This window comes from Leucoraja erinacea, chromosome 1 (genome assembly GCF_028641065.1).
Source record: "Leucoraja erinacea ecotype New England chromosome 1, Leri_hhj_1, whole genome shotgun sequence".
NCBI lineage: Eukaryota > Metazoa > Chordata > Chondrichthyes > Rajiformes > Rajidae > Leucoraja > Leucoraja erinaceus.
The window spans coordinates 122,779,987-122,806,377 of NC_073377.1; the positions used below are offsets into that span (position 1 = coordinate 122,779,987).

General features: G+C 43.7%; 1 protein-coding gene across 3 annotated transcripts in view; it reads left to right on the forward strand.

The window, feature by feature from the left end:
• The window catches only part of hook3 (hook microtubule-tethering protein 3), a 79,964-nt gene that overhangs the window by 18,932 nt on the left and 34,641 nt on the right, over positions 1-26,391 (forward strand). For all 3 annotated transcript variants that reach the window (XM_055642656.1, XM_055642662.1, XM_055642646.1), the window contains exons 6-8: positions 13,362-13,429; positions 17,582-17,644; positions 20,185-20,268. In XM_055642656.1, coding sequence (XP_055498631.1) covers positions 13,362-13,429; positions 17,582-17,644; positions 20,185-20,268 — 215 coding nt within the window. The remainder of the gene's footprint in view (positions 1-13,361; positions 13,430-17,581; positions 17,645-20,184; positions 20,269-26,391) is intronic.

Here is a 26,391-nt window from a genome sequence, read left to right on the forward strand (position 1 = left end):
GATAGAGTGATAAAAAAGGATAATGGTATGCTTGCCTTCATTACTTGGAACATTGATTATAAAAGGCGTGCATAAGACTTTGGTTAGGTTGCATTTGGAGTACTGCATGCAGTTGTCATCCCATTATAAGAAGGACATGGATGCTTTGGAGAGGGTTTAGAGGAGATTTACAGAATGATGCCTGGATTAAGGGATTTTAGTCACAGAGCGAGGTTGGACAGACTTTGATTACTTTCTCTGGAAGGATGGCCGGAGGTTAAGGGGACAACTGATAGAAGTACATAGCATTATGAGAGGCATAGGTGGGGTAGTTAGTCAGAATCGTTTGCCCAGGATGGAAATATCAAATACAAGGCATAGCTGAATAGTTATATGTATAAAGGAGATGTTGGGGCAAGTTTTTTACATAGTGAGTGTCTGGAATGTGTTGCCAAGTGTAGTGGTGGAGGCAAATATGATGGTGGCATTTTAGAGACTTTTAGAGAGCACAATATGGAAGGATCTGGACTATGTGCACACATTGTTCCTGTGTTGTACTGTTCTGTTCTATGTACTATGTTATCATATTTACAAGGACAATAAGGTACAGTTACAATACAAAAGCAGCTACAATGATTGTTCAGCAAAGAGCAAATTCTGTTTATGAAATATATTGGAATATCGGAGGATATGATGTCATAGAAAATAGGTGCACCCCATATGACTACCCCTTATTCTTAAACTGTTGCCCCTGGTTCTGGACTCCCAAGATCGTGAACATGTTTCCTGCAGCTAGCTCGTCCAATCCCTTAATAATTTTATATGTTTCTATAAAATTCCCTCTCATCCTTCTAAATTCCAGAGTATACAAGCCAAATCGCTGCATTCTATCAACGTATGACAGTCCCGCCATCCATGGAATTAACCTTGGCAACATGCGCTGCACTCCCTCAATAGCAAGAATGTCCTTCCTCAAATTTTAAGACCAAAACTGCACACAATACTCCAGGTGTGGTCTCACTAGGGCCCTGTACAATTACAGAAGGACCTCTTTGCTCCTATACTCAACTCCTCTTGTTATGTTATGCCATTCGCTTTCTTCACTGCCTGCTGTACCTGAATGCTTACTTTCAGTGACTGATGAACAAGGACCCCCCCCCAGATCCCGTTGTACTTCCCCTTTTCCCAACTTTACGCCATTTAGATAATAATCTGCCTTCCTGTTTTTGCTACCAAAGTGGATAACCTCACATTTATCCACATTAAACTGCATCTGCCCACTCACCCAACCTGTTCAAGTCACCTTACATCCTCATAGTATCGTCTTCACAGTTCACACTGCCATTACATCTCTGGTCTATGTATGAGCTATCCCCAGCTGTTAAAAATGCACTAACCATAAAGCACCATAAACAACATGTCTCCTTTTATTCGCTGGGAATGATATATTCAAAACACGCTGCACTTTCTGGTGATATATCATTGATTATGATAGAGAGCTGTCATCATTAAAGTTAAACGGATTAAAATCAGAAAAATGGGATTTATCAGTAAATTAAGCTAAATCTGATGAGAATCAAAAGGAAGAATGTGGAGAAACATAGAACATAGAAAAAAGGTGCAGCCGTAGGCCATTTGGCCCTTCAAGTCAGCACTGCCATTCAATATGATCATGGCTGATCATCCAAAATCAGTGCCCCATTCTGGTTTTTTCCCCGTATCTCTTGATTCCCTTAGCCCAAAGAGGTAAATCTAACTCTCTCTTGAAAACATCCAGCGAATTGGCCTCCACTGCCTTCTGGGGCAGTGAATTCCACAGATCCACAACTCTCTGGGTGGAAAAGTTTTTCCTCATCTCAGTCCTAAATGAACTGCCCCTTATTCTTAAACTGTGACCCCTGGTTCTGGACTCCCCCAACAACAGGAACATTTATCCTGCATCTACCCTGTCCAAAGAATTGTATATGTCTCTATAAGATCTCCTCTCATCCTTCTAAATTCCAGTGAATACAAGCCCATTCGATCCATTCTTTCATCATATGTCAGTGCTGCCATATCAGGAATTAACCTGGTGAACCTACACTGCACTCCCTCAATAGCAATAATATCCTTCATCAAACTAGGAGACCAAAATGGCGCACAATATTCCAGGTGCGGTCTCACCAGGCCCTTGTACAGTAGGACCTCCTTGCTCCTAAACTCAAATCCCCTCCCAATGAAGGCCAACATGCCATTAGCTTTCTTCGCTGCCTGCTGTACCTGCATGCTTACCTTCAGTGACTGATGTACAAGCACACCCAGGTCTCGTTGCACCTCCCCTTTTCCTAATCTAACACCATTCAGATAATAATCTGCCTTCCTGTTCTTGCCACCAAAGTCGATAACCTCACATTTATCCACATTATACCATCTGCCATGCTCCTGCCCACTCACCCAACCTATCCAAGTCATCCTGCAGCCCCATAGCATCCTCCTCACAGCTCACACTGCCACCCAGTTTTGTGTCATCCGCATTTAATTCCCTCGCCTAAACCGTTAATATATATTGTAAACAACTGGGTTCCCAGCACCGAGCCTTGCGGCACCCCAATCGTCATCACCTGCCATTCTAAAAAGGAACTGTTAATTCTACTCTTTGCTTCCTGTCAATCTACCAGTTGTCTATCCATGTCAATACCCTACCCCCAATACCATGTGCTCTAATTTTGCACACTAATCTCTTGTGTGGGCCTTGTCAAAGGCTTTTTGAAAGTCCTGATACACCACATCCACTGGCTCTCCCTTATCCATTCTACTTGTTACATCCTCAACAAATTCCAGAAGATTAGTCAAGCATAATTTCCCCTTCATAAATCCAATGTGACTTTGACCGATCCTGTCACTGCTTTCCAAATGCGCTGCTTTAACATCTTTAATAATAGACACAAGCATCTTCCCCTCTACCAAGGTATGGCTAACTGGTCTATAATTCCCTGTTTTCTCTCTCCCTCTTTTCTTTAAAAAGTGGAGTTATATAGGCTACCCTCCAATCCACAGGAACTGATCCAAAGTCGAGAGAACATTGGAAAATGATCGCCATTGCATCCATGAAAGTACTCTGGGATGCAGACCTGGGGATTTATCTGCTTTCAGCCCCAATCATTTCCTGACTAATGTGGATTCCCTTCAGTTCCTCACTCCCACTAGATCCTCGGTCTCCTAGTGTTTCCGGGAGATTGTTTGTGTCTTCCTTAGTGAAGACAGAACCAAAGTTCTCGCTTAACTGTTCTGCCATTTCCTTGTTTCCCATTATAAATTCACCTGTCTCTGACTGTAAGGGACCTACATTTGTTGTCACTAATCTTTTCCTTTTTACATACCTAAGGAAACCTTTGCAGTCAGTTTTTATATTCCCCACAAGCTTTGTTTCATGCTACCCCCCCCAACCCCTTTGTCCTCCTCTGTTGAGTTCTAAATTACTCCCAGTTTTCTGGTTTGCCGCTTCTTCTGGCAAATTTATGTACCTCTTCCTTGGATTTAAGGAACTATCCTTGACTTCCCTCGTTGGTTACGGTTGTGCCGCCTTCCTAATTTTATTTTTTTGCCAGACGGGGATGACCAATTTCTGAAGTTTAGCCATGTGGTCTTCAAATCTTTGCCATTGCATCTCCACTGTCAACCCTTTAAGTATAATTTGCCAGTCTATCCTAGCCAATTCCTGTCTCGTACCTTCTGTCTCCTTTAATCAAGTTTAGGTCCCTTATCTGAATTAATCGTGTCACGCTCCATCTTAATGCAGAATTCCATCATATTATGGTCACTGTTGCCCAAAGGGCCTTGCACAGCAAGATCACTAACTAATCCTTCCTCATTACACAATACTCAGCCTAGGATGGCCTGCCCTCTAGTCGATTCCTCTACATATTGGTTTAAAAACCCATGCCGTATACGTTCCAGGAAATCATCCTCAGCACTGTTACCAATTTGGTTGGCCCAATCTATATGTAAATTAAAGTCACCCATGATAACTGCTGTACCTTTGCTACACACATCACTAATTCCCTGCTTGATGCTATCCCCAACTTCTCTACTGCTGTTTGGTGGTCTGTATACAACTCCAACAAGCGTTTTCTGCCCTTGGCTATTTTGCAGTTCTACCCATACCGATTCTACAGCATCCAAGCTAATGTCACTGCTTGCTATTGCATTAATCTCCTCCTTAGCCAGCAATGCCACCCCACCTCCTCTTCCTTTCTGTCTATCCTTCCTGTATATAGAATACCTCTACATGTTTAGCTCCCAGCCTTGGTCACCCTGGAGCCATATCTCCATAATTCCAACTATATCATATCCCTTAACTACCAACTGCGCATTTAATTCATGCACCTTATTTTGAATGCTACTCGCATTAAGGCACAAAGCTTTCAGGTTTGTTTTTCTTATCTCCCTTTTGCCTCTTGCTTTTGTCCTCCTTTGAGGGCCCTCTGTCTCCTTGCATTGGGTCCCATTCCCCTGCCCTGTTAGTTTAAACGTGACCTTTTCTGCACGTTAGCTGCACGGACACGCTTCCACGTAGTTGACTCCACCCCTCACTTTTTATTTCAAACCCGCCCATGTTGCACTTGCAAACCTGCCTGCCAGAATGTCGGTCCCTTTCCAATTAAGGTGCAACCCGTCCCTTTTGTAATAGTCACCCCTGTCACAGAGGTAATTCCAGTGATCTAGAAATCTAAATCCCTGCCCCCCGCACCAACTCCTCAGCCACACATTCAGATCCCCTATATAAGGCGCTCACTTAACTTTTTTGCCCTGTTGCCAGCCGGGCCACTTTGACAGCTTATTAGGTTGCCAAATGACAGTTTAGGTGGTCATTTAAGATGGTTTGCATGACGTGTGCGATAATGTGCTTGGATGAAGTGCGTAGTTACCAGTCGGAATTATGCTCAATGAAGCATTCACATATTATGTTCATGAAGGAACTGCAGATGCTGGAAAATCGAAGGTAGACAAAAGTGCTGGAGAAACTCAGCGGGTGCGGCAGCATCTATGGAACAAAGGAAATAGGCAACGTTTCGGGCCGAAACCCATCAGTCTGAGGATGGGTTTCGGCTTGAAACATTGCCTATTTCCTTCGCTCCATAGATGCTGCCGCATCCGCTGACTTTCCCCAGCATTTTTGTCTATATTCACATGTTATTTCTGCTTCAAATAAGTCACAAACTAAACATATTCACCAATCAAGACATGATATATACCACAATGACATGCAGCAAAATTATAATACAATATCTCAACTCTTTTTACACATTGTAATTAATGCAATTTCCATTAGTTCTGTCCACTTCCAAACAAAAATGTGGTTGCTTTATTCAGAGTATGATAAACCTGTGTCAATAAATCCTGGACCATGGTAACACATATACTTAACCATGCACACTACAGATTGATGCAAGCATGTTTTCTGTGAAGGACCGAAAATGACCATGACATGGCCATAAGCATAGGCCGTTATTGCTATTGGTACAGAAACACTCGCTTCCCACATAATTTATCCATAACAAAATATACAGGTTGCAATAATTTTTTTTAAGGCATTTTATGATAATAGCTGTTAAAACCGACTATACCCATCTGCCAGGTTAAACATTACACTAACTGACAAGAGATGGCCAAAGGACATAACTGCAGCAAATGTTCTTTTGGTAATATGCTTAAAGGTGTCAAAACGGCACGTTACCGGACATTAAGATTAGATGTACGTGTTGTGAGCAGCAATGAAGATACCCAGTTTGTACACACCAGATTTAAAAAAAAATTATTGATAAACGCTGTTTCAATCATTCCCACTTCAGAATTAACGTTAAAATTTCAACTGAAATATCTCCTGACCAAATTTGTAATGTATATGACCGACTGTAGAAGTAAAACCTGGATAAACCCAAATAGTTGTGAATGCTGCTCATTAAATAACTACAGGAGTGATACTCCATATTAAGAGCATTGATTTGCCGTTAAAATGAATTCTTAATAATGTGTCTACGGTAGCAGTGACAATCGAACATTGGTTTTAATGTTTCACGTGTTCACAATTTAATTAATCCATCTTTATGGACTAAAACAAATAATAACATTGGGAATTAAAACACATTTGATTGCATTCCGTTATCAAACATAGTCAATGTTCGCTCTGAAGACATTTCCAGTACAATAGGGTCAGGGTGTGTGTAAATCAATGCGGGGTGGATAGATGGCGTAGGGGGGGGTGTTGAGAAGGCAATCAGTGTGGAATGGATGGATTGAGGCAGGTGAATTAGAGAGTGTAGGTTGGAGTATGTAAAATTGTGAGGGGAGAGCACGAGGGATGTCAGTGGTGTTGAATGGGGGGGATCAGTACGGGATGGATGGGGGGGCAATCAGTACAGGATGAATGGGGGGGAATCAGTACAGGATGAATGGGAGTAGACAAAAGTGCTGGAGAAACTCAGGGGGTGGGGCAGAATCTGTGGAGCGAAGGAAATCGGCAACGTTTCGGGTCCAGACCCTTTTTCAGACTGTTCCCCTTTTTCTTGAATGGGGGGATCAGTACAGGATAAATGGGGGGGGAGGGGGGGGGGGGCAGTACAGTGTGGATCGGAGGGTCTGTGCAGGATGATTGGCGAATCACTACAGGATGCATGAGGATCAGTACAGGATGAATGGGGGTTCAGTAAAAGTTGAATGAGGGATCAGTATAGGATGAATGGGGGATCAGTACAGGATGAATGAGGAGATCACTACAGGATGGATGGAGGGATCGGTGCATTGTAAATGGAGGCTGGGTCAGTATGGGATGAATGGAGGGATCAGTGCAGGACGAATGGGTGGGGCAGTGCAGGATGGATGGGGGATCAGTGTAGGATGGATGGGGGGGTGGCAGGAGAATCACTGCGAGGTGGATAGGGTGATCAGCGCAGGATGGATAGATTGGGGGATGGGGGGGTAGATGTGGAGGGGAGCACAGGGGATGTCTGAGGACTGAATAGAGGCGGGAATGGGGATCAGTGCGGGATGGAGAGGAGGGGTCCCAGGATAAGAGGGGTGGAGGGGGCGTACAAGAGAGAGAGGGGGGAAGGGGCAGAAGAGGAGGGGAGGAAGGAAGGTCAGCGCTCCTCGGACAACATTGCCCCGCAGCCTTGGCCGTCCCTGTGCACAGCCAAGTGCCGCCGACAAAGGGGGAGGCGGTTGGGATCTCCTCGCCACCGCCTCCCCTCCTCCGCCAGCCAACAGCAAGGTGCGGTGCCGAGCGGTGCATCTCAAAGATCCCATAGCTATAGGATCTTTGGTGCAGCTGCTTCAGACGGCGGAAGGAGGCCTCCCCCTCCCTCCCTCCTGGCCTCGGTGTGCGGGAGGGTTTGTTTTGAAAGCGCCATTAGCGGATTTGCAAGCAGCGGCCGCTATCAGGGCGAGCGGGGTGCGAGAGGAGGAGGAGATGGAGCCGCTGTCACGGCCGCTACTGCTACTGTTCGGGGCCCATCATTTACTCGGACCCTTCGTCGCCCCGCTCCACGTTCCTTTTATCCAGAGATGCTGCCTGACCCGCTGAGTTACTCCATTTTTTTGTGTCTATCGGTATAAACCAGTATCTGCAGTGCCAAGCCGAGCAAAATGAGTCACCGTTTAGGTTGCCCAGCGGCATTTTGGGTGGTCATTGGCACCCGGGCAACGGTTAATTTCGAGCCCTGCTGTCCACCTGTTCCTACCCTTGTTAATTCCAGATCTAATACTCTCTCCCTAGTCTGGTTCAGTAAGCCACTGAGTCGACCACTGGTGTACAAACCCTTCTTTATTTGTATACAACACCGCGGGGCCGGCCTTGGATCCACTCACTGGAGCCCTCAGCAGTCTCGCGTAAACAGAACAGAAGGAAAGACATCCGACCCACTCCAACGAAACGATCACCCTTTTTTTTTATCCTTGTACAGTGACGGGAAACTAACGGCGCAAAACTACAGGGGGAGGCAACCCCTTTAGACCAATCTCGACACCTATCCAGTATACAGAAACAAAGTAGAAATGTACAGAGGAAGGCAACCCCTTTGGACCAATCACGAGTACCGGTGGGAAGATCCAGAAACAAAGTAGAAACATAACTCCCCTAACCAATAACAGAACGGAACAAGCGTCAGTATATTGAAACATAACAAAAACCTCTTTAGGAACCCAGACTTAGTGGCAACAGGTGGGTCACATGGGCAGAAGCTTCTTGGAGCTTCTTCAGAGGTCCAGACTTAGTGGTGACAGCTGGGTCACTTGTGTCTTCAGTACCTTGCAATGTAGTGTCACCATCAGTTAAGCCCGGTCTTTCACAGACACCTGCCATTTCCCAAAGTACCCAAATCCCTGCATATTCACATTCCACCCCATTTTATCATTTCATGATAACCAACTCTTTCCGTAAATGATCTTTACAAGCAGGGTGAAATGACAACAGTCCATAATTCAGTAGTCCAACAGTGATGATGGTGAAGTTGTGTTAGGAGTAAGTCTCCACTTCCGGACTTTTCATGGGTGTGGATTCTAAGACATCTGACCAATGAGTTTCCACCTCCCGACCTTTCATGGGCGTGGATTCTCTTGGGCCCATCTTGTTAGTATACTTCATCCTCACGACCAGTGTCTAGGGTAACTCAACTCATCTATACTAAAAAGAAATCACTTAAAGAAAAGAAGTTAGCAAATTAAGTTTAACGACTGATAATTTTACAATGGTGAAGGTGGACCCACGCATTTCTCCCTTCTACCTTGGCAGCAGTCGGGGTTTTGAGAAGGACCTGATATGGTCCTTCCCACTGAGCATCCAGAACCTTTTTTACCTAATTCTTAACCATGACAAAATTACCAGGCTCAACTTTAGATGAGGTAGTTAAAGGTGGTAGTTGAATATATGCCGCTCATACCCTGGAATGCAAATCTTTTTATACTCTGGTCAATGATAAAACATAGTCATTTCTGTTGTCATATGATGAAAGTGAACAACTCTGGGGGTACTCTGGTTCCATGGGGTTGTGAGTGGACGACCATACACAATTTCTGCCGGGCTCAAACGTGCTCTTCCTGCTGGTGTAGTGCGCAACTGTAATAATGCTACAGGAAGGAATTTAAACCAGTTAACCCCCGTTTCAGCTTTTTATTTAGCAAGTTTTTAATGTCTGATTAGCTCGTTCAACAAGTCCAGCAGCCTGTGGTCGATAGGCACTGCTGCTGGATGACCATTTGTTCACAAAATTCTTTATTTACCTGTCCTACAAAATGAGGACCATTATCTGAACTTGGCCAAATTGGAATTCCATATCTCAGAATAATCTCTCTCATGAGTACCTTCACAACTGTAGAGACTTTGTTGTCCATTGTAGGGTAGGCTTCAATCCTCTAGCTATACACATCTACAATCACTAACACATATTTATATCCCTAACATCTTTCCAACTCAATGTAGACAATCTGGAGGGTTTCAAAAGGACCTTATGGGTAAGGGTGTTTTCCGATTTGCACAATTCACGCCTTTCCTGGAAACCTCGGATGCCACCATGTAGCTAATAGTGTATCGCCAGTTGCTTGAGCACCACAATGAGTTGCAAAGTGTACACATTCAATAACCCACATTGCGAGTTCATCCGTTTGTCCTGCCCGGGTAACCCACAATCCCAATAGACAATCAACCGTTCAACCGAGTTGCTTCCACATTTCTACATCTTTTTCAGGAACGTCCTTCTGTAACCTAATGACATCTTGGATAGTTGGTATTGGCTTTTCTTTAAAAAAAAATGTTTTTATTAGAAGCAATGTACAATAATATAAGACATGAATAGCATATTACATTTCATGTACAACTTATTTTAAATTTAATAGTAAGAAAAGCAAGAAATAGAGAGAAAGAGAATATTATATAAAGTAGTGATATGTGTTAGTTCATGGAAAAAATAGCCCATAAAGCTGTAAAGCCCAAGAGAAAACAAAAAGGAGAGGTGAAAAGAAAAAAAAATGGAGAAGAAAAAAAGAAAAAAAAAAAGAAAAATTGAAAGGGATATGCCTCCTTCGTATCTTTACCCACCCCTCACCCGGTTCTGAAACAGTTGTGTTGCACCATATGCTTGTAATAAGTTGAGAAAGGGAGACCAAATATTTAAGAATTGGGCTGATTTGCCTGATAGGACGAATCTCATATCTTCAAGATGTAGCATTTCGGACATATTTGAAATCCGGCATTGGCTTTTCTGAGGGAGACTTGTCTTTATCTGTCTTTTAGTCTGTCTCATCATTTTAGGTACAACCGCGCTGCGCTCCCTGGACATTTCTTTAGCTTCTTGATCAGCACGATGATTTCCTATATCCACCATCAGTGAAGCCCAGTCTTTCCCAGACACCTGCCATTTCCCAAAGTACCCAAATCCCTGCATATTCACACTCTCACTAGCACGAGGTACTGGATGCAACCCAGAGATAACCACCCGAGAAGTTCTGCTTATCAGCCCTCCTACCTGGTTCTCTATATTCATGTTGCAGATCTTCTTCTTCATACCCACGTCATTTGTGCCTACATGCACAACTACTTCCTGCTGCTCGCCTTCCCTCTCGAGGATGTTCTGAAGTCGGTCTGAGACGTTTTGGACCCTGGCACCAGGGAGGCAACACACCATTCTTAAGTCTCGCCTGTCACCACAGAATCTCCTGTCCGCACCTCTGATAATGGAGTCACCCACCACTAGAGTTCTGTCTGACGTCAGACTCGCCGGTCAAGTCTCAGCGTTAGGATTCGAGTCACAGGTCTGGCCGCCGCTCGGACTGGAAGCATCGTCTGCCCCGACAGCTCCCAAGAGGGTGTACCTGTCTGCATGATGTACTTCCGCCGAGGTGTCCTGCATTCGCTTCATCCCCTTTCTTTTCGTCCTCTTCCCGTCGCACCTCCTGCACTCTTGATGACCTGACTATGTCCTGACCAGGAAGCTTTTGTTGTCCTGGATGAACCACAGGTCATCCAGCTGCAGCTCCAGTTCCCTAACTCGGTCCTTGAGCAGCTGCATCTGCACAGTGACACAGTTCCCACAGGTGTAGTGACAGTGGTCAGTGACATCAGCAATGCCCATGACTTCCCACATCCTGCAACAATGCACTGCAATAACATTCCTGCCATCACAAGTTTAAATATTGAAATTAAATTAAACACTCAACTAATTCAAGTGTAGCCTCCTTGCCTCCGCCTCCTCGCTGAAGACTCTTGAGCCAAAGACTCCCACTTCACCTCACCAAGGCACTTCCCCACAACACTTCCACGCCCAACTAGACCTAAATTTTATCTAATCAAGTCAACTATCTACACAACTAATTAGGATGTCTCAGCCAATCTACTCACTCGCTGGTCTGGTTCCCGCTTCTCTGCGACCTTCAAGGTAATTGCCCCGGGCTGACTCTTGGTGCTTTTTTCAAACCTCCCAAACTTTTCTCACCTACCTTCAGCTGGTAGATTTGAATTTAATCCACTCATTTGCTGGTAGATTCGAATTTAAAATTGGTAAATTTAGATTCTCCCAAAAAAATTAAAGCATACACAAAGAAAGCAGGGAAATGAGGCATGTTGATTGTTTGAAGAGAGCAGGCAAAATGGGTGAATAACCTCTGCATGTAAAATTACTGTCTGTCTGTTTTCTCAACAAGCTACTTTTTAAGCAACCGTTACTATTCTCAACTCACATTCCCAGTGCTGCTGGAGTTGATTGGCTTCAAATGTCATGTGCATATAGTAATTTTCACAGTAATAAAGGTACATGCCTAATGATCTATTCCTGGTGGTGTTAACTGAGGGAAGATATTAGAGAGGGGAGTATTAGAATATTGAATTAACTACTGCTAGTTTGCTAATCAAAAGTAAACAAAGAGTTTTCATATTATAATTTTTTCTTATGACATAGAAGGAACCTATTCAGCCGATAAGTTTTGTTGGCTGTCAGTGTATTCCCATCAGTCCCAATACCCCCTTATTTTCCCTCTAATCAATTCTCTCCCCTGCTGTTTTGCCCACATTTTGCCCCACACATTAGGAGCAGCATGTAGAAAGGAACCAGGAGCCAGAAACGAACCCTTGGTCAGCACACACCTGGAGTATTCCATCTCCAAATCTGAGGAAGGACATTATTGCCATAGGAGTGGAGAAGTTCACTAGACTCCTAGAAAGGAACCAAGAGCACCCAGAACAGAGGATAAAACTCCTAGAATGTAGGAGGTCAGAGGGGATCTTAAGAATTACAAAACTTAGGGGTTGGACACATGCAGGAAGATTATCCCGATGTTGGGAAGTCAGGACAAGGTTCACACAGCTTAAGGATGAAATCCTTTAAAACCGAGATGAGGAGAACTTTTTTCACACAGAGAGTGGTGAATCTCTGGAACTCTCTGCCACAGAGGGTAGTTGAGTCACATTGGCTATATTTAAGAGAGCTTAGATGTGGCCCTATTCCAAGGGATCCCAGGGTATGGAGAGAGTTCAGGTCTACTGAGTTTGGATATCAGCATTATCAGACATCAGCTCGAAAGGGATTGGCCTACTCCTGCACCTAATTGTAGTATATGTTTCTATGTTTCTAGAACAGAGGATAAAACACAGGTGGTCACAAGAATGTTGGTTTTAAACTGAAATCTGAGTGCTGTGCGTCCCACTAGTCACAATGAGCTGGAGTGTCTCTTCTCAGAGGGACAGACATCAGCATTCTTTTCTGGAGAGAAGGAATGGGTAATGTTTCGGGTCGAGACCCTTCAGACTCTGAAGAAGGGTCTCGACCCGAAACACCACCCATTCCTTCTCTCCAGAGATGCTGCCTGTCCCGCTAAGTTACTCCAGCTTTTTGTGACTATCTTCAGCCTAATTCTTAGGTGTTTAACCTGCAAATTTTAACTAACAGAATTTCCTGAGGTGGTCCTTGGTTTCCTTAATATTTGTGCATAGCAAAAGAATATGCTGCCAATGGGAAAATCTTCCCATAGATTTGACCTAACCTGCTGAGTACTTCCAGCATTTTCTATTTTTATTATGTATTTATTATAAATAAAGTTTTTTATTTCCATGCTACTTGAAAGCATTGTTTTCAGTTTATGTTTTCAAGAATTATTTAACACACAATATTGAAAATATTTTCCTTCAGTTTGTACTATTGCCATGTCGTCTGGTGGAAAGTTGTCTAAGATTGGAAAAAATGGTAAAATCTAAAGAACGTGTCTTCAGCTTCTCTTCAGCTTTTCTATTTTTTATATACAACATCAAAAATATGTATAATATGTTGAAGATTCGGTTCATGACGGAAAGCCTGTTTATTTATTACACATAATTGTGTGTTACATTTATAATCAGTTAAGAAGGACATTTTTTTTTACAGAGCAAATACAAACAATCATGGTGATGGAAGAATCTGTTCAGCACGTTGTCATGGCAGCCATTCAGGAGGTATGTTTTCCATGTATGTCTCTTGCATTTAAATTATCAAGTGCTTCTTGCTGCCGTGCTGCACTCCTTTTGCCCTGTTGAAAGTTGGTTAATTTAAATGCTATTTAAGGCTGTTTTTAGCTTTGGCACACTGCTGTTCTCACACAGCTGAAAATGCAATTTCAACTGATGGTTTGAAAGGATTTAACTTTCTTGACTGCTATACTGATTACAAATTGTAATCGCCTCTTGGGTATTATTTCCTGACTTTTAAAGCTGCCAATATTATAAAAACACCTCCCCAGATTATTCTGTCCTTGCAAACTTTATATTTCTTTCTAGTCTACAAATCTCTTACTCTTGAAGACATCAGCACCCTGTAAATCCAAGCTCATCTCTAATGTAACTTACTATTTAAATCACTTTTCATGTCACCAACATGATGAGCAAAACTTTTGGTCTAGTGCACAATTTCTCAGTACCTTCTCAACCTTTAATGCAGTCTACCACAGTATTTTCCTCTAAAGCTACTCATTTATTGACCAGATGGAATGTGTTACTCATTGCCCTTGTTATTAATTCCATCGTGGCAATATAATTTCTAGCTTTGTCTTTTCCTTTCTTCTCCATGGCATTTTCTTGGGTGCCCTTTGACAACACCATCCATTTGCTCAGGACCACTTTCCATACAAGCATCAGAGCCATAAGACTGAGACAGGCTTTGCACATCATCTACATCAATTTGGCTTTCAGTTATATATTTCTATTACAAAGATTGCCTACTTTGCCCTCCTTTGCATTTATTTTCTCCTTCATCTTTGACTACATTTATCTTAGATGTCATTGTCCCACCAGACTTGATTATATCATAACAAATACAAAATACTGCAGGTTACGTTTAAGTTTATTATTGTCACGTGCACCAAGCACCACACAGTTCTGGAGTAACTCGGTGGGTCACGCAGCATCTCTAGAGAACATGGAAGTGATGTTTTGGTCGGGACCCTACATCCGACAGGGTCTGAGGAAGTGTCGCAACCCAAAACATCACCTATCCATATTCTCCAGAGATGCTGCCTGACCGCTGAGTTACTCCTGCGCTTTGTCTATTTTTTTAAAAATAAATCAGCTCCTGCAGTTCATTGCTTATACATTGCAAAGCTCTTTTTTTTTTACATGCTGTCAAATCAAATCTGATAATATTATACATAATTACAATCAAGCCAAGTTCATCTACAATAGGTAGTGCAAAGGGAAAGATACAGAGTGCAAAATGTAGTCTGAAGTTTTACATTTAAAAAAATCTATAATTAAATAATTTCCAGCGTGGTTGAATGCATTTTGGAATCAGAAATGGGAGCCTCATTTCCATGACTTGAACCTCAAGCTGGCAACTTCCTGTGAGTTGAGTAATTGTTTTATTGGGATAAATTTATAAATCAAACAGTTATCAACCCAAGGGGAATGTTAAAGAGCTCCCACTTTAATTTGGAAAAGGGAAGAGTTCTTCCCAAATTTTGCAAACAGAAATGCAGCAAATGATAAGCTCTCAGTTTCATAGCTTTTCATTGGCTTCTGTGGTGCTTTACATGTTGAAATTAGTTGCCATGGTGCAAAAGCAATGATACTATTAAGTGTTCCAAAGACTAAGAATTATGTGGAAAATTCCAAAGCAAAAGCAAAACCTGTAACGGAATAATTGGTCCACTGACATTATTGTTCCCACACACAAGTATTTCCTATCCTTATACCTATAAAACTCTGATCTTGGATGTGTGTGTGTGTGTGTGTCACGGGGGACAACCTCCTCTCCGTCTCGCCCGCCCGATCATCTGTCACGCGGGTGGGTGGGTTTCTCCTCACGGAAGCCACAATCGGCCGGTCCTCCGCTTTTTGACAGTCCTCAGATCGCTCCGTGCCTCGCTCTGGTCCACGCCGGCTGCAGCCTCACGCGGGCCCGGCGCCTGGTGGGGAAGCTGCCGCCCCCCGTGAGCTGCCACCCCCCTGCTCCTCCTCCCTCCCTCTCTCCTCCTCCCCCTCTCTCCCTCTCTCTCTCTCTCTCTCCCCTCTCTCTCTCTCTCTCCCCCCCCCCTCTCTCTCCCCTTCCCCCCTCTCTCTCCCCCCCCCCTCTCTCTCCTTCTCCTCCCCTCCCCTCCCTCTCTCTCTCTTCCCCCCCTCTCTCTCTCCCTCCCCCCCTCCCTCTCCCTGTCTACCACCCCCCCCCCTTCCCTCTCCCTCTCTCCCCCCCCCCCCTCTCTCTCTCTCCCCCCCCCCCGCCTCTCTCCTCCCCGCTCTCTCTCCCCCCCCCCCCCCTCTCTCCTCCCTTTCCCTCTCCCTCTCCCTCTCTGTCTCTCCCCCCCTTCCTATCTTTCTCCCTTTCTCTCTCTCTCTCTCCCCTCCCCCCTCTCTCCTCTCCCCCTCCCCCTCTCGCTCTCCTCTCCCCCTCTCCTCCCCCCCGCTCTTCTCCCTCCCCGCTCTCCCCTCTCTCCCCCCCCCTCTCTCTCTCTCTCTCTCTTCCTCTCTCTCTCTTTCTCCCCTCCCTCTCTTTCTCTCCCTCTCTCTCTCTCTCTCTCTCTCTCTCTCTCCCTCTCTCTCTCCCTCCCTTCCTCTCTCCCCTTCCTCTCACTCTCTCTCTCTCCCCTCCCCCCTCTCTCCCCCCTCCCCCTCGCCTCTCCTCTCCTCCCTCTCCCCTCTCCCCCCTCCCCGTCCCTCTCCCCTCCCCTCTCCTCCCTCTCCCCCCTCTCCCTCTCCCCTCCTCCCCCTCCTCTCCTCTCCCCCTCTCCCTCCCTCCCCTCCTCCCCTCTCCCTCTCCCTCTCCTCCCCCTCTTCCTCCCCCTCCTCTCCTCCCCTCCTCCCTCTCCCCCCTCCCCCTCTCTCTCCCTCCCTCTCCTCCCCTCCCCCTTCTCTCCCCCCTCCCCTCTCCTCCCCCCCCCCTCCTCTCCTCTCCTCCCCTCCCTCTCTCCCTCTCCTCTCTCTCCCCCCCCTCCTCTCTCCCCCCTCGCTCCCCTCTCCTCTCCCCCCCCCCCCTTTCCTCTCCTCTTCTCCCCCCCCCGCTCTCCTCCCCTCCTCTCCTCCTCTCTCCTCTCGCCCCCCTCCTCCTCCCCCCCGCTCCTCTCCTCCCCCTCCCCTCCCTCCCCCCTTCCCTCTCCTCTCCCTCCCCCTCTCCTCCTTTCCCCCTCTCCTCTCCCCCCCCTCTCTCCTCCTCTCGTCCCCCCCTCCTCCTCCCCCCCTCCCCTCCTCTCCCCCCCGCCTCTCCTCTCCTCCCCCTTCTCTCTCTCCCCTCCTCCCCTCCTCCCCCCTCCTCTCCCCCCCTCTCTCCTCCCCCCCTCTCTCCTCCCCCCCTCCTCTCTCTCCTCCCCCTCTCCCTCTCTCTCCTCTCTCTCCCCCCCCCTCTCTAGTTCCTCTCCTCTCCTCCTCCCTTTTTCTCCTCCCTCTGGATAGGCGGGTCTCTCCTCTCCCTCCTCTCCTCTCCTCTCTCCCCTCTCCTCTTCCTCTCCTCTCCTCCCCTCCCTTCTCCTCTAGTGTCTCTCTCTCCTCTCCTCCTCCCTTCCCCCCCCTCCCTCTGTCTCCCGCCCCCTCTCTAGTTCGTGAGGGCCCCCTCCCTCTCTCTCTCGTTGCTAGCCCTCCTCCTATTCTCTCCTTCTCCGTTTTTCCCCTCTCCTCACCCACTCCCCCTCCTCTCCTCCCTAGATGCCTCTCCTCCCCCTCCCCCCCCCCCCCCTCTCCTCCCCCCCCTCTCCTCCCTCCCTCTCTCGTGCGTTCCTCATTCTCTCCCCTCTCTCTCTCCCGCAGCTCCCCCTTCTCCCCTGGTCCCCTCCTTTTTCTCTCTTTTTCCTCTCTCCCCTCTCCCTCTTTTTACTCCTCCCTCCTTCCTCTCCTTCTTCCTCTTCCATCTCTCTCTCAAATCTCTCCTCTCCCTTCTCAATCCTCTCCTCCCCCCTCTCTCTCCTCTTCCTCTCTCTCTCCTCCTATCCTCCTCTCTCCGCCCCCTCTGAATTTTCATCCTGCTCTTGATTTCTAGAGCTCAAGAAGGTCCTCAAAAAGGCTCTGTGAAATTAAATTGTCTATTTACTTTAACCCTTTTAAATGGGACAGTTTGAGCTTTTTGTTTTACTTGCAATTGATTGATTAATTTACTTAATTTTTAACAGTTCATTTGCATTTTGTTTACAGCTCATGAGTAAAGAAACACCAGCATCAATTGGGAATGATGCATACCTGGATCTTGATCGCCAGGTAGGAGCACAGAAATAGGATTAGCCAGTCATCTTCTTGTCCAATAAACCTTGCAATTAGATCGTTACTAATTCTGTGCCTCAACTCATTTTATCAGTTTTTGTTCCATATTGCATTATACCTATTACAACAACATCTGCAATTGCCCCAGTACACGCTATATTTTATAAGATGGCTTAAGACTTCTTCCCCTTTGTGTAAATTAGTTATTCATAATTTTTGGCCAACATTCCAGTAGGCATCATTCCAGTACATCATGAACTAACTTGTTAGTATTTCTGTGCATCCATATTTAATCCCTTTGCTCTTCACAGTTCCCCAATATTAAGAAAATATCCATCTGCCTTTTACTGTAAAAACAACCTCTAATTTTAATTAATTAGAGTTTAATTAAGGAAACTGTTTGTGATTTTTGTAATGAAATTAACGTTAAATATAGTTGGAACTAGATAGGTTCCATAACAATTTCATGAGGACATATTCCATTTCCTCAGATGAGATGAACTGTGCTAACATAAACTATTTGTGGCAGCTAGAGAAAATGTCTGGTGGAAGACAAATTGAATAAAATTTAGGGTTCTCTCGTCAGAAGGAGACAGCAAAAATCTCGGAAATGATCAAGTTCTAAAGCCCAACCAATTAGCTTTTTGAATCATAAATTGCAGAAACTAAAATTGCATTTTGGAGAAAAGACTGGGTGAATTTAAATGCAAATATTCTAAAGAGCCTACATCCTTTTCATCATCCATTTTTCACAGTTAAAGCATTTACCAGACAAAGCTTTCAGAAGCTGTATGTAGGGAAATAAAAATATTGTGAGATACATCTAAGTACATAGGTTTTGTAACATTCAGATGAGGTTTGATAAGTTCCTCTTAAGTGCACAAAGAAAATACTTAACTATGGATTGGGATATCACCAAAGCTGTTGGTGTTGTGCTAATGCACCCAGTTCTTAACTATATATCCTGATTCTTAATGTGGAATTGCACATCTTCTCTAGCTTGCTCTACCAACTGGGAACCATGATGACACATGAAATTTCTAGCCACATTTACTGGTCCTATATTTGTGGTCCTAGCATATATCTCTAATGATTTAATAAAGTAATGATTTAATGAAGATACGTGGTCGTTATTGATTTTCCCTAAAGTTCTTATTGTTCTGCTTCACTATCTATTTTAGGCAGAGCATTAAATCCCCTGCTTCTCATCTAGGTCAGCTGAATCCAGACAACTTACCGATGACATCCCTGTATTTAATGACCTTATGGCATAATTAATCAGACCTCCCTTTTGCCTCCTTTTCTACTGTCATTGTCCATTGTTGGGGTCTTTGTAAGTTCTTTGTCAGTGCTCTGAGTTGTATCAAAATGATTGGTTGCCTGATCTCCCATGGCAGATGCTGATGTCATGTCTATGTCCTAGGCAAGCTCCATAAGAGCAGTTTGTTCAATGTACTAAATATACTTTGTAATATACTAAAGATAAAGCATCTTCATCATTAGAATCAAAGCTCAACAATGATTAGGGCTGCTGTTTTAGATGGCACAAGGTCCTGTGTAAGATTTCCAGGAGTGCAGAAGATTTGTGTCTTGGCTGGTTATCTCTTGGCTTTTGTAGATGCCAGTTCTTGTTCCTCTAGCTGCAGCTAGCCACAGATGCTGTATGCTGCTCCTTAGCTCTATTTGCCCAGTAACATATGATTGTTGACAATCACAGTGTGGTGGCAGTCCCTGTAAAAATAATAATGCTACTTGCTCTACTTTCATCACTAGTCCCAAGGTGATCAAGTCACCGTTTCTGTCAGAGATATGGCAGAATTGTTAATGTTTCAAAATAGCTCCCATGAGCATCAGAGAATTCTAGCTATTGAAAACATGAATGTGATCTCTGGAATAGATTATTTAATTGCCACATCACAGCCAACATGAATTGTTGCTGTACCAATACCTATGCCCTATACATAGGAAAGTACAGAGACCCTGATCTTGGAGTTTTACAGATGAGTTTGGAGGAGTGATAATTTTAAACAACAAACAATAGTCGAATACCAGTAGTCAAACTGTATGTGTTCCTTTCACCCAGATGGTTCAGAGCAGAGTGGAGAACCAGTGGAATAGCATCTGCTGTTGACTGTTATGGCGATTGGCAAATTGAAGCAGATCCAGATTATTTCTCAGGCAGTAGTTGATTCACCGCATAACCAATCTCTTGATGCACCTCATGCTGAATGGTAGTCATTGAGGCAGATCACCATGCTATTCTTGGCGTAGTAAAACTGTGCTGTCTGAAGTGTCTTGAGTGATATTTAGCTTAACTACATGCCAAAACAACTTATTTGTCTATTATCATCACCTCAGCTCTAAGGGTTTGAGTCTGACACAGAAAACTAGAAATGTTCGAAGTGGAGAAGTTCTTTGTGGCATATATAATATTTTGCTGGGTTACAAGGTTCATCATTGGATTACCCATGCAGAAATAGCTATTGGCTTACTATATCTAGAAATGTAAATAAGTCTTTTGCCATTGCTACTTTCAGTTAAAGAAAACAACTGAAGAGCTCAATGAAGCATTGGCAGCAAAGGAGGAGATTTCACAAAGATGCCATGAACTGGATATGCAGGTACGTCTGAAACATTCAATAAGCCTATTTGTATAACTGCTCTGGAATTGATAGTATCTTCAATTGGCACATATGAGATCTGGTTTAACATCATATTTCAGTAAGTCCATTGTTCTCAAAACTGCAACAACTCAGGCAGGTCCCTCGCCACTATTTTCAAGAGCAAGGATGGATACTTAAAGTGGCCCAGTTCACATCAGCTTCCTGGGAATAAGATTTTAAAACACACTTTTCATAATGTGTACCCAGACCAACATTAATAATTTTGGTAATGGATTTTTATTGTCACGTGTACTGAGATAAGGTGACACAGCAGTAGTTAAAGAAATTCTTCGGCTAAAGAAATTCCGCCTCAAACCTGATTACACCCAAAGTGGTATCTCGGATCATAGTGTTGCAAGATTACGAGCTAGATACAAGTATCATCTGTGTGAGAATTCTGACCATGTCAAGCATTCAGATGAAGTACAACTGCATCACTAGAAACTTCCTTGAGCAAAGTGATGTTGAGCTGGGGCATTAGTGGATCACATTCCTCTGTTAAAGCTATGGAGATGATATCATTTATAACCATTAAATCATTTTGGTGTTATGGGTGGGGAAAGCTATATATTTTGCTATTCTGGATTCTCCCCTTTAACTTGCCAAATTAAACAAGCAAACGTCCTTTGCTGCTCATGATCCATATCCCTCCATTCTCTTGTTCATGTGCCTGTCTAAATGCCTCTTAAACATCATTATCCTGCCTGCTTCAACCTTCATCTCTCTCCCCCACACTAAACACCTGACAGTGCATTCCAGGCATCTACACCTCTCTGTGGATTAAAAAAAAGTTCCCATGCACGTCTCCTTTAAATTTGGCCCCTCTCACCTATGCCTTCAATGTTCCGCCCATGCGTAAAAAAGCGCCTAACCATCTACCATATCTGTGCCCCTCATAATTTTATAAACTTGCATCACATTTCCCCTCAGCTTCTGATACTCGAACAAAAACAATCAAAGTTTGATAGACCAGCATTGTTAGTGGGGAAGGGGAAGGGAAATTAAAGGTTTTTTTACACTTGTTCAGTTGAAGAGATGATTTAACACATGAGGTGACAGGATAGAGACTGAAATTAAAAGGAATTGAATAGATGTATCTTTCAGTTTCCGGTTATCTAATTAAATAAATGGCGTTGTATGCCTTAAGGCACGGTCGTAAAGATTGGCCTATAAAGTATTTCTTTTCAAGAAGTCACAGCCAACTGGGCAATACATCTTACTTGATGTAATATATCGTCAGGAAAATAGTGAAATTGCTTAAAACATCAAGATGAAGCAATCAGATGCAACCTCTGATTAGCCCATAAAATGTTTATTTTAAATAAACAGTCATAGCCAACTGGGAAATCACACCTTAATGTATTTAATATATCTAGTAAGGAAATTGTTTAAATTGATAACACATGTAGATGAAGAAAAAAATAATCAGATATAGTCTCAATTTAGAAGGAAAGTTTGACTTGAGAAACCCAATAGAATTCCTGGAGGATATGACCCAGTAGTTGGGTGTTTGTGGAATTTCATAAAACTGCAAATTTTTCACCTAACAAACTATTAGGAACGGTTTTACAAATTAAAAAAAAAAAATGCATGGTATCTTTTGAGGCAAATTATGTTGGATCTGACGGTGATCATCAATCACGATTCATCATTCAAGAATTAGGGTGGTATCTTGTTCGGTTGGGCAACTGGGCCGAGGAATGACAAATGCAGTTTAATTTATACAAGTGTGAGGTGCTGCATTTTGGGAAATCAAACCAGAACAGTTCTTCATAGTGAATGGTGGAGCCCTGAGAGTGTTGTAGTACAGAGGGACTTCAGGGAGCGTAGCAGTACACCTACCCCAGGTTGCATTGATGGAGCTGAAGTAGAGATGGTTGAAAACTTCAAAATCCTATGAGTAAATATCACCAATAAATATCACTTCCCCTGGACCACCAATATTGAAGCAAAGACTAAGAAAGCATACCATTGACTTTACTTCCTAAGAAGGCTTAGGAAGTTTGGCACATCCCCAACAACCCTCGCCAACTTCTACAGATGCATCGTAGAAACCATTTTATCTGGATGCATCACAGCTTTGTTTGGGAACAGCTCCACCCAAGACCGCGAGAAATTGCAACAAATGGACACATCCCAGACTATCACACAAACCAACCTCCCTTCCTTTGACTCCATTTATACCTTATGCTACCTTGGCAAGGCCAGCAGCATAACCAAGGATGAGTCGCACCCTGGCCACTGCCTCCTCCCCCCTCCCGTCGGGGAAAAGGTATACAGTAGAAGTGTGCAAACGCACACCTTGAGATTCAGGGACAGTTTCTTCCCAGCTGTTATCAGGGAACTGAACCATCCTATCGCAACGAGAGAGGAGTCCCGAACTACTATCTACCTCATCAAGGACCCTTTGATGATCTTTGATCAGACTTTACTGCCTTTACCTGGCACTAAACATTATTCCCATATCATGTACCTGTACACTGTGAATGGCTCAATTGTAATATATTGTCTTTCAGCTAGCTGGTTGGCACGCATCAAAAGCGTTTCACTGTACCTCGGTACATATGGCAATAAACTATACAGAACTGATAATTTCCTGAAAGTGGCATCTCGGGTAGAAGTTGGAACAGCAGTAGGAAAGATGCCATTAAGCTGGAAAGAATGCCGGGATTTAAGAATGGCTTGAGGGCCTGAGCCCAGGGGAGAGGATGGAAAGGCTAGTACTTCATACCTTATAGTGCAAAAGACTGAGGGATGATTTGGTTAAGATGTTTAAAAATCATGGGGAATAGAGAGGGTGAATGCACAGAGTATTTTTCCAAGACTAGAGGAATCAAGATTTAGAGAGGAGAAAGATTTAATTGGAATCTGAGGGACAACTTTTTCCACAAAGTGGGTGGTGGATATATGGAAGGTGTTGCAAGAGGAAATAGCTGAGGCAGCTACAATAACAACATTTAAAAGGCACTTGAACAAGTAAATGGACAATAAAGGTTTTGAGCGATACTGTCCAGGCGTGGGCAAATGGGACTGGCTTCGATGTGGCATCTTGATTGGCATGAAAGAATTGGGCCGATGAGTCTATTTCCGTACTATATAACTATGATTATTAGTTGTGTCCCAAAAAATCCCCAGTTTACTAACATTCACTCTGCTCGTAATGAAATTTTCTCTAATCTTCTTGGAATGAAATTCTCACTATCATTGTTGTATCTTGTCTCAAGATTACTTTTAGTATGAAAGATTCAATGGAACGTTATTTAGTCACCTTGAATATACTATACATTGCAAGGTTAACTACGCCAGTTACATTTTAAAACATCACGGATTCAAATTAGATTTCCTGATTATAGATCTTTTGAAAGCATAGTGAATGGATATGAAGGTTAAGGTCAGCAGTTTATTATGCAAGTTTATTTGTCATAATCTGAGCTTCATCCTTTTATTTCTCCCTATAACAGCAGATCTGCAGATACAATGATGCATTCTAGTTCAAGTGCATCATGACAAAGGGTACTTTCATATAACCCTAATTTTCCTTGGTTTCGGCAAAGTTGGGATGCTATGTTTTTTAATTATCTATCGTGTACAATGCCCTCCATAATGTTTGGGACAAAGACCCATCATTTATTTATTTGCCTCTGTACTCCACAATTTGAGATTTGTAATAGAAAAAAAATCACATGTTGTTAAAGAGCACATTGTCAGATTTTAATAAAGGCCATTTTTATACATTTTGGTTTTGCTACGTAGAAATGACATAGGTGTTTATACAATGGCCCCCCATTTCAGGGCACCATAACGTTTGGGTCACAGCAATGTCATATAAAATAATGTAGTCATGTTTAGTATTTTGCTGCATATCCTTTGCATGCAATGACTGCTTGAAGTCTGCGATTCATGGACATCACCAGTTGCTGGTTGTCTTCTCTGGTGATGCTCTGCCAGGCTTGTAATGCAGCCATCTTTAGCTGATGCTTGTTTTGGGGGCTAGTCCCCTTCAGTTTTCTCTTCAGCATATAAAAGGCATGCTCAATTGGGTTCAGATCAGGCGATTGATGGCCACTCAAAAATTGACAATTTTTTAGCTTTGAAAAACTCCTTTGTTGCTTTAGCAGTATGTTTGGGATAATTGTCTCGCTGTAGAATGAACCTCTGGCCAATGAGTTTTGAGGCATTTGTTTGAACTTGAGCAGATAGGATGTATCTATACACTTCAGAATTCATTATGCTACTACCATCAGCAGTTGTATCCTCAATGAAGATAAGAGAGCCAGTACCTTCAGCATCCATACATGCCCAGGCCATAATACCCCCACCACTGTGTTTCACAGATGAAGTGGTATGCTTTGGATCTTGGGCAGTTCCTTATCTCCTCCATACTTTGCTCTTGCCATCGCTCTGATATAAGTTAATCTTCGTCTCATCTGTCCACAAGACCTTTTTTCCAGAACTGTGGTTGCTCTTTTAAGTACTTCTTGGCAAACTATAACCTGGCCAGGGGCGGAAAACCCGGGGCGGGAGGGGCAGAATGGACACGTCACCCCCCATGTTTTGAGAGGTGGGCGACATCCCCGCCAGGTTAACCTGCCTGGGCTTGCGGGAAATATGGCCAGCGCGGAGAAGCAGCGCTGGTGTCCTGTCAGTCCAGACAGGGCTGTAGTTAACCCGGTGAGACAGGCAGTTGAGCTGGATTGAGCCACGAAGCCTCGCGCATGCGTGTGTGAGTGCGCATGTGCGCGCGGCCGCCAAAAAATTATGTCCCCCGTCCCCTCCATGTTTTGATAGTGAGTTCCGTTCTTGAACTTGGCCATCTATTTTTGCGGCTAACCAGTGGTTGCATGTTGCCGCACCTGTATTTCTGTTCATGAAGTCTTCTGCGGACAGTAGTCATTGACAAAGCCACACCTGACTCCTGAAGAGTGTATCTGATCTGTCGGACAGGTGTTTGGGGATTTTTCTTTATTATAGAGAGGAATTCTTCTGTCATCAGCTGTGGAGATGTTCCTTGGCCTGCCAGTTCCTTTGCGATTAGTAAGGTCACCAGTGCTCTCTTTCTTCTTAATGATGTTCCAAACAGTTGATTTTGGTAAGCCTAAAGTTTGGCTGATGTCTCTAACAGTTTTATTCTTGTTTCTCAGTCTCATAATGGTTTCTTTGACTTTCATTGGCACAACTTAGGTCCTCATGTTCAGAAACAGCAATAAAAGTTTCCAAATGTGATGCAAATACTGGAGGAACGACTAGGTGCTAAGAGCTCTCTCATACTTGCATGAAGGAGGCATTAAACATACCTGAGCAATTCCAAACACCTGTGAAGCCATGTGTCCCAAACATTATGATGCCCTGAAATGGGGGGTCCGTGTATAAACACAGATGTAATTTCTACATGGTGAAACCAAAATGTATAGAAATACCCTTTAATAAAATCTGACAATGTGCACTTTAACCACATGTGATTTTTTTTCTATTGCAAATCTCAAATTGTGTAGAACAGAGGCAAATAAATAAATTATGGGTCTTTGTCCCAAACATTATGGAGGGCACTGTATGGTTTTACTTGTACTGCTCATTTTCCTCTCTGCTGTCTCCTGTTTGATAATACATTTTAATCTCTTTCACATTTGCCTTACTTTGAAGGCATGCCTTTCTCAAGATGTGATTACTAGACTGAGATTAGAGTGCATTGAACTAGAAGAAAGGGTAAATCTATTCTTTATATTTTCAAATTGTAGCATGCAGCTGAAGCAATGTATTCACACCATTCTTATGAGATCGCTAACTAATAATGCTTTGGTTGCCTGTGGTGTTTGCATTTTATCTTTCTGAAAACTTATTGGATGTTGCTTTTAATAATGGCTGTAGCTCAAAAGAAAACCAGCTGCATTTAACAATACACCTTGATAATGCAAGGAGACAGAAGGAGCGCAGGATAGTGCGGAGGTTGGATTCAGAGGTCCTGCCAGATGTAACATTAGGATTTTATTCTTACTGTTTTTCCCCCCTCATCTGACAGCTTGTCGAATTGATGAACTGTTGATTAGTGGGTGGGTATACCAATAGCTGAAGGCCCGACTAAAG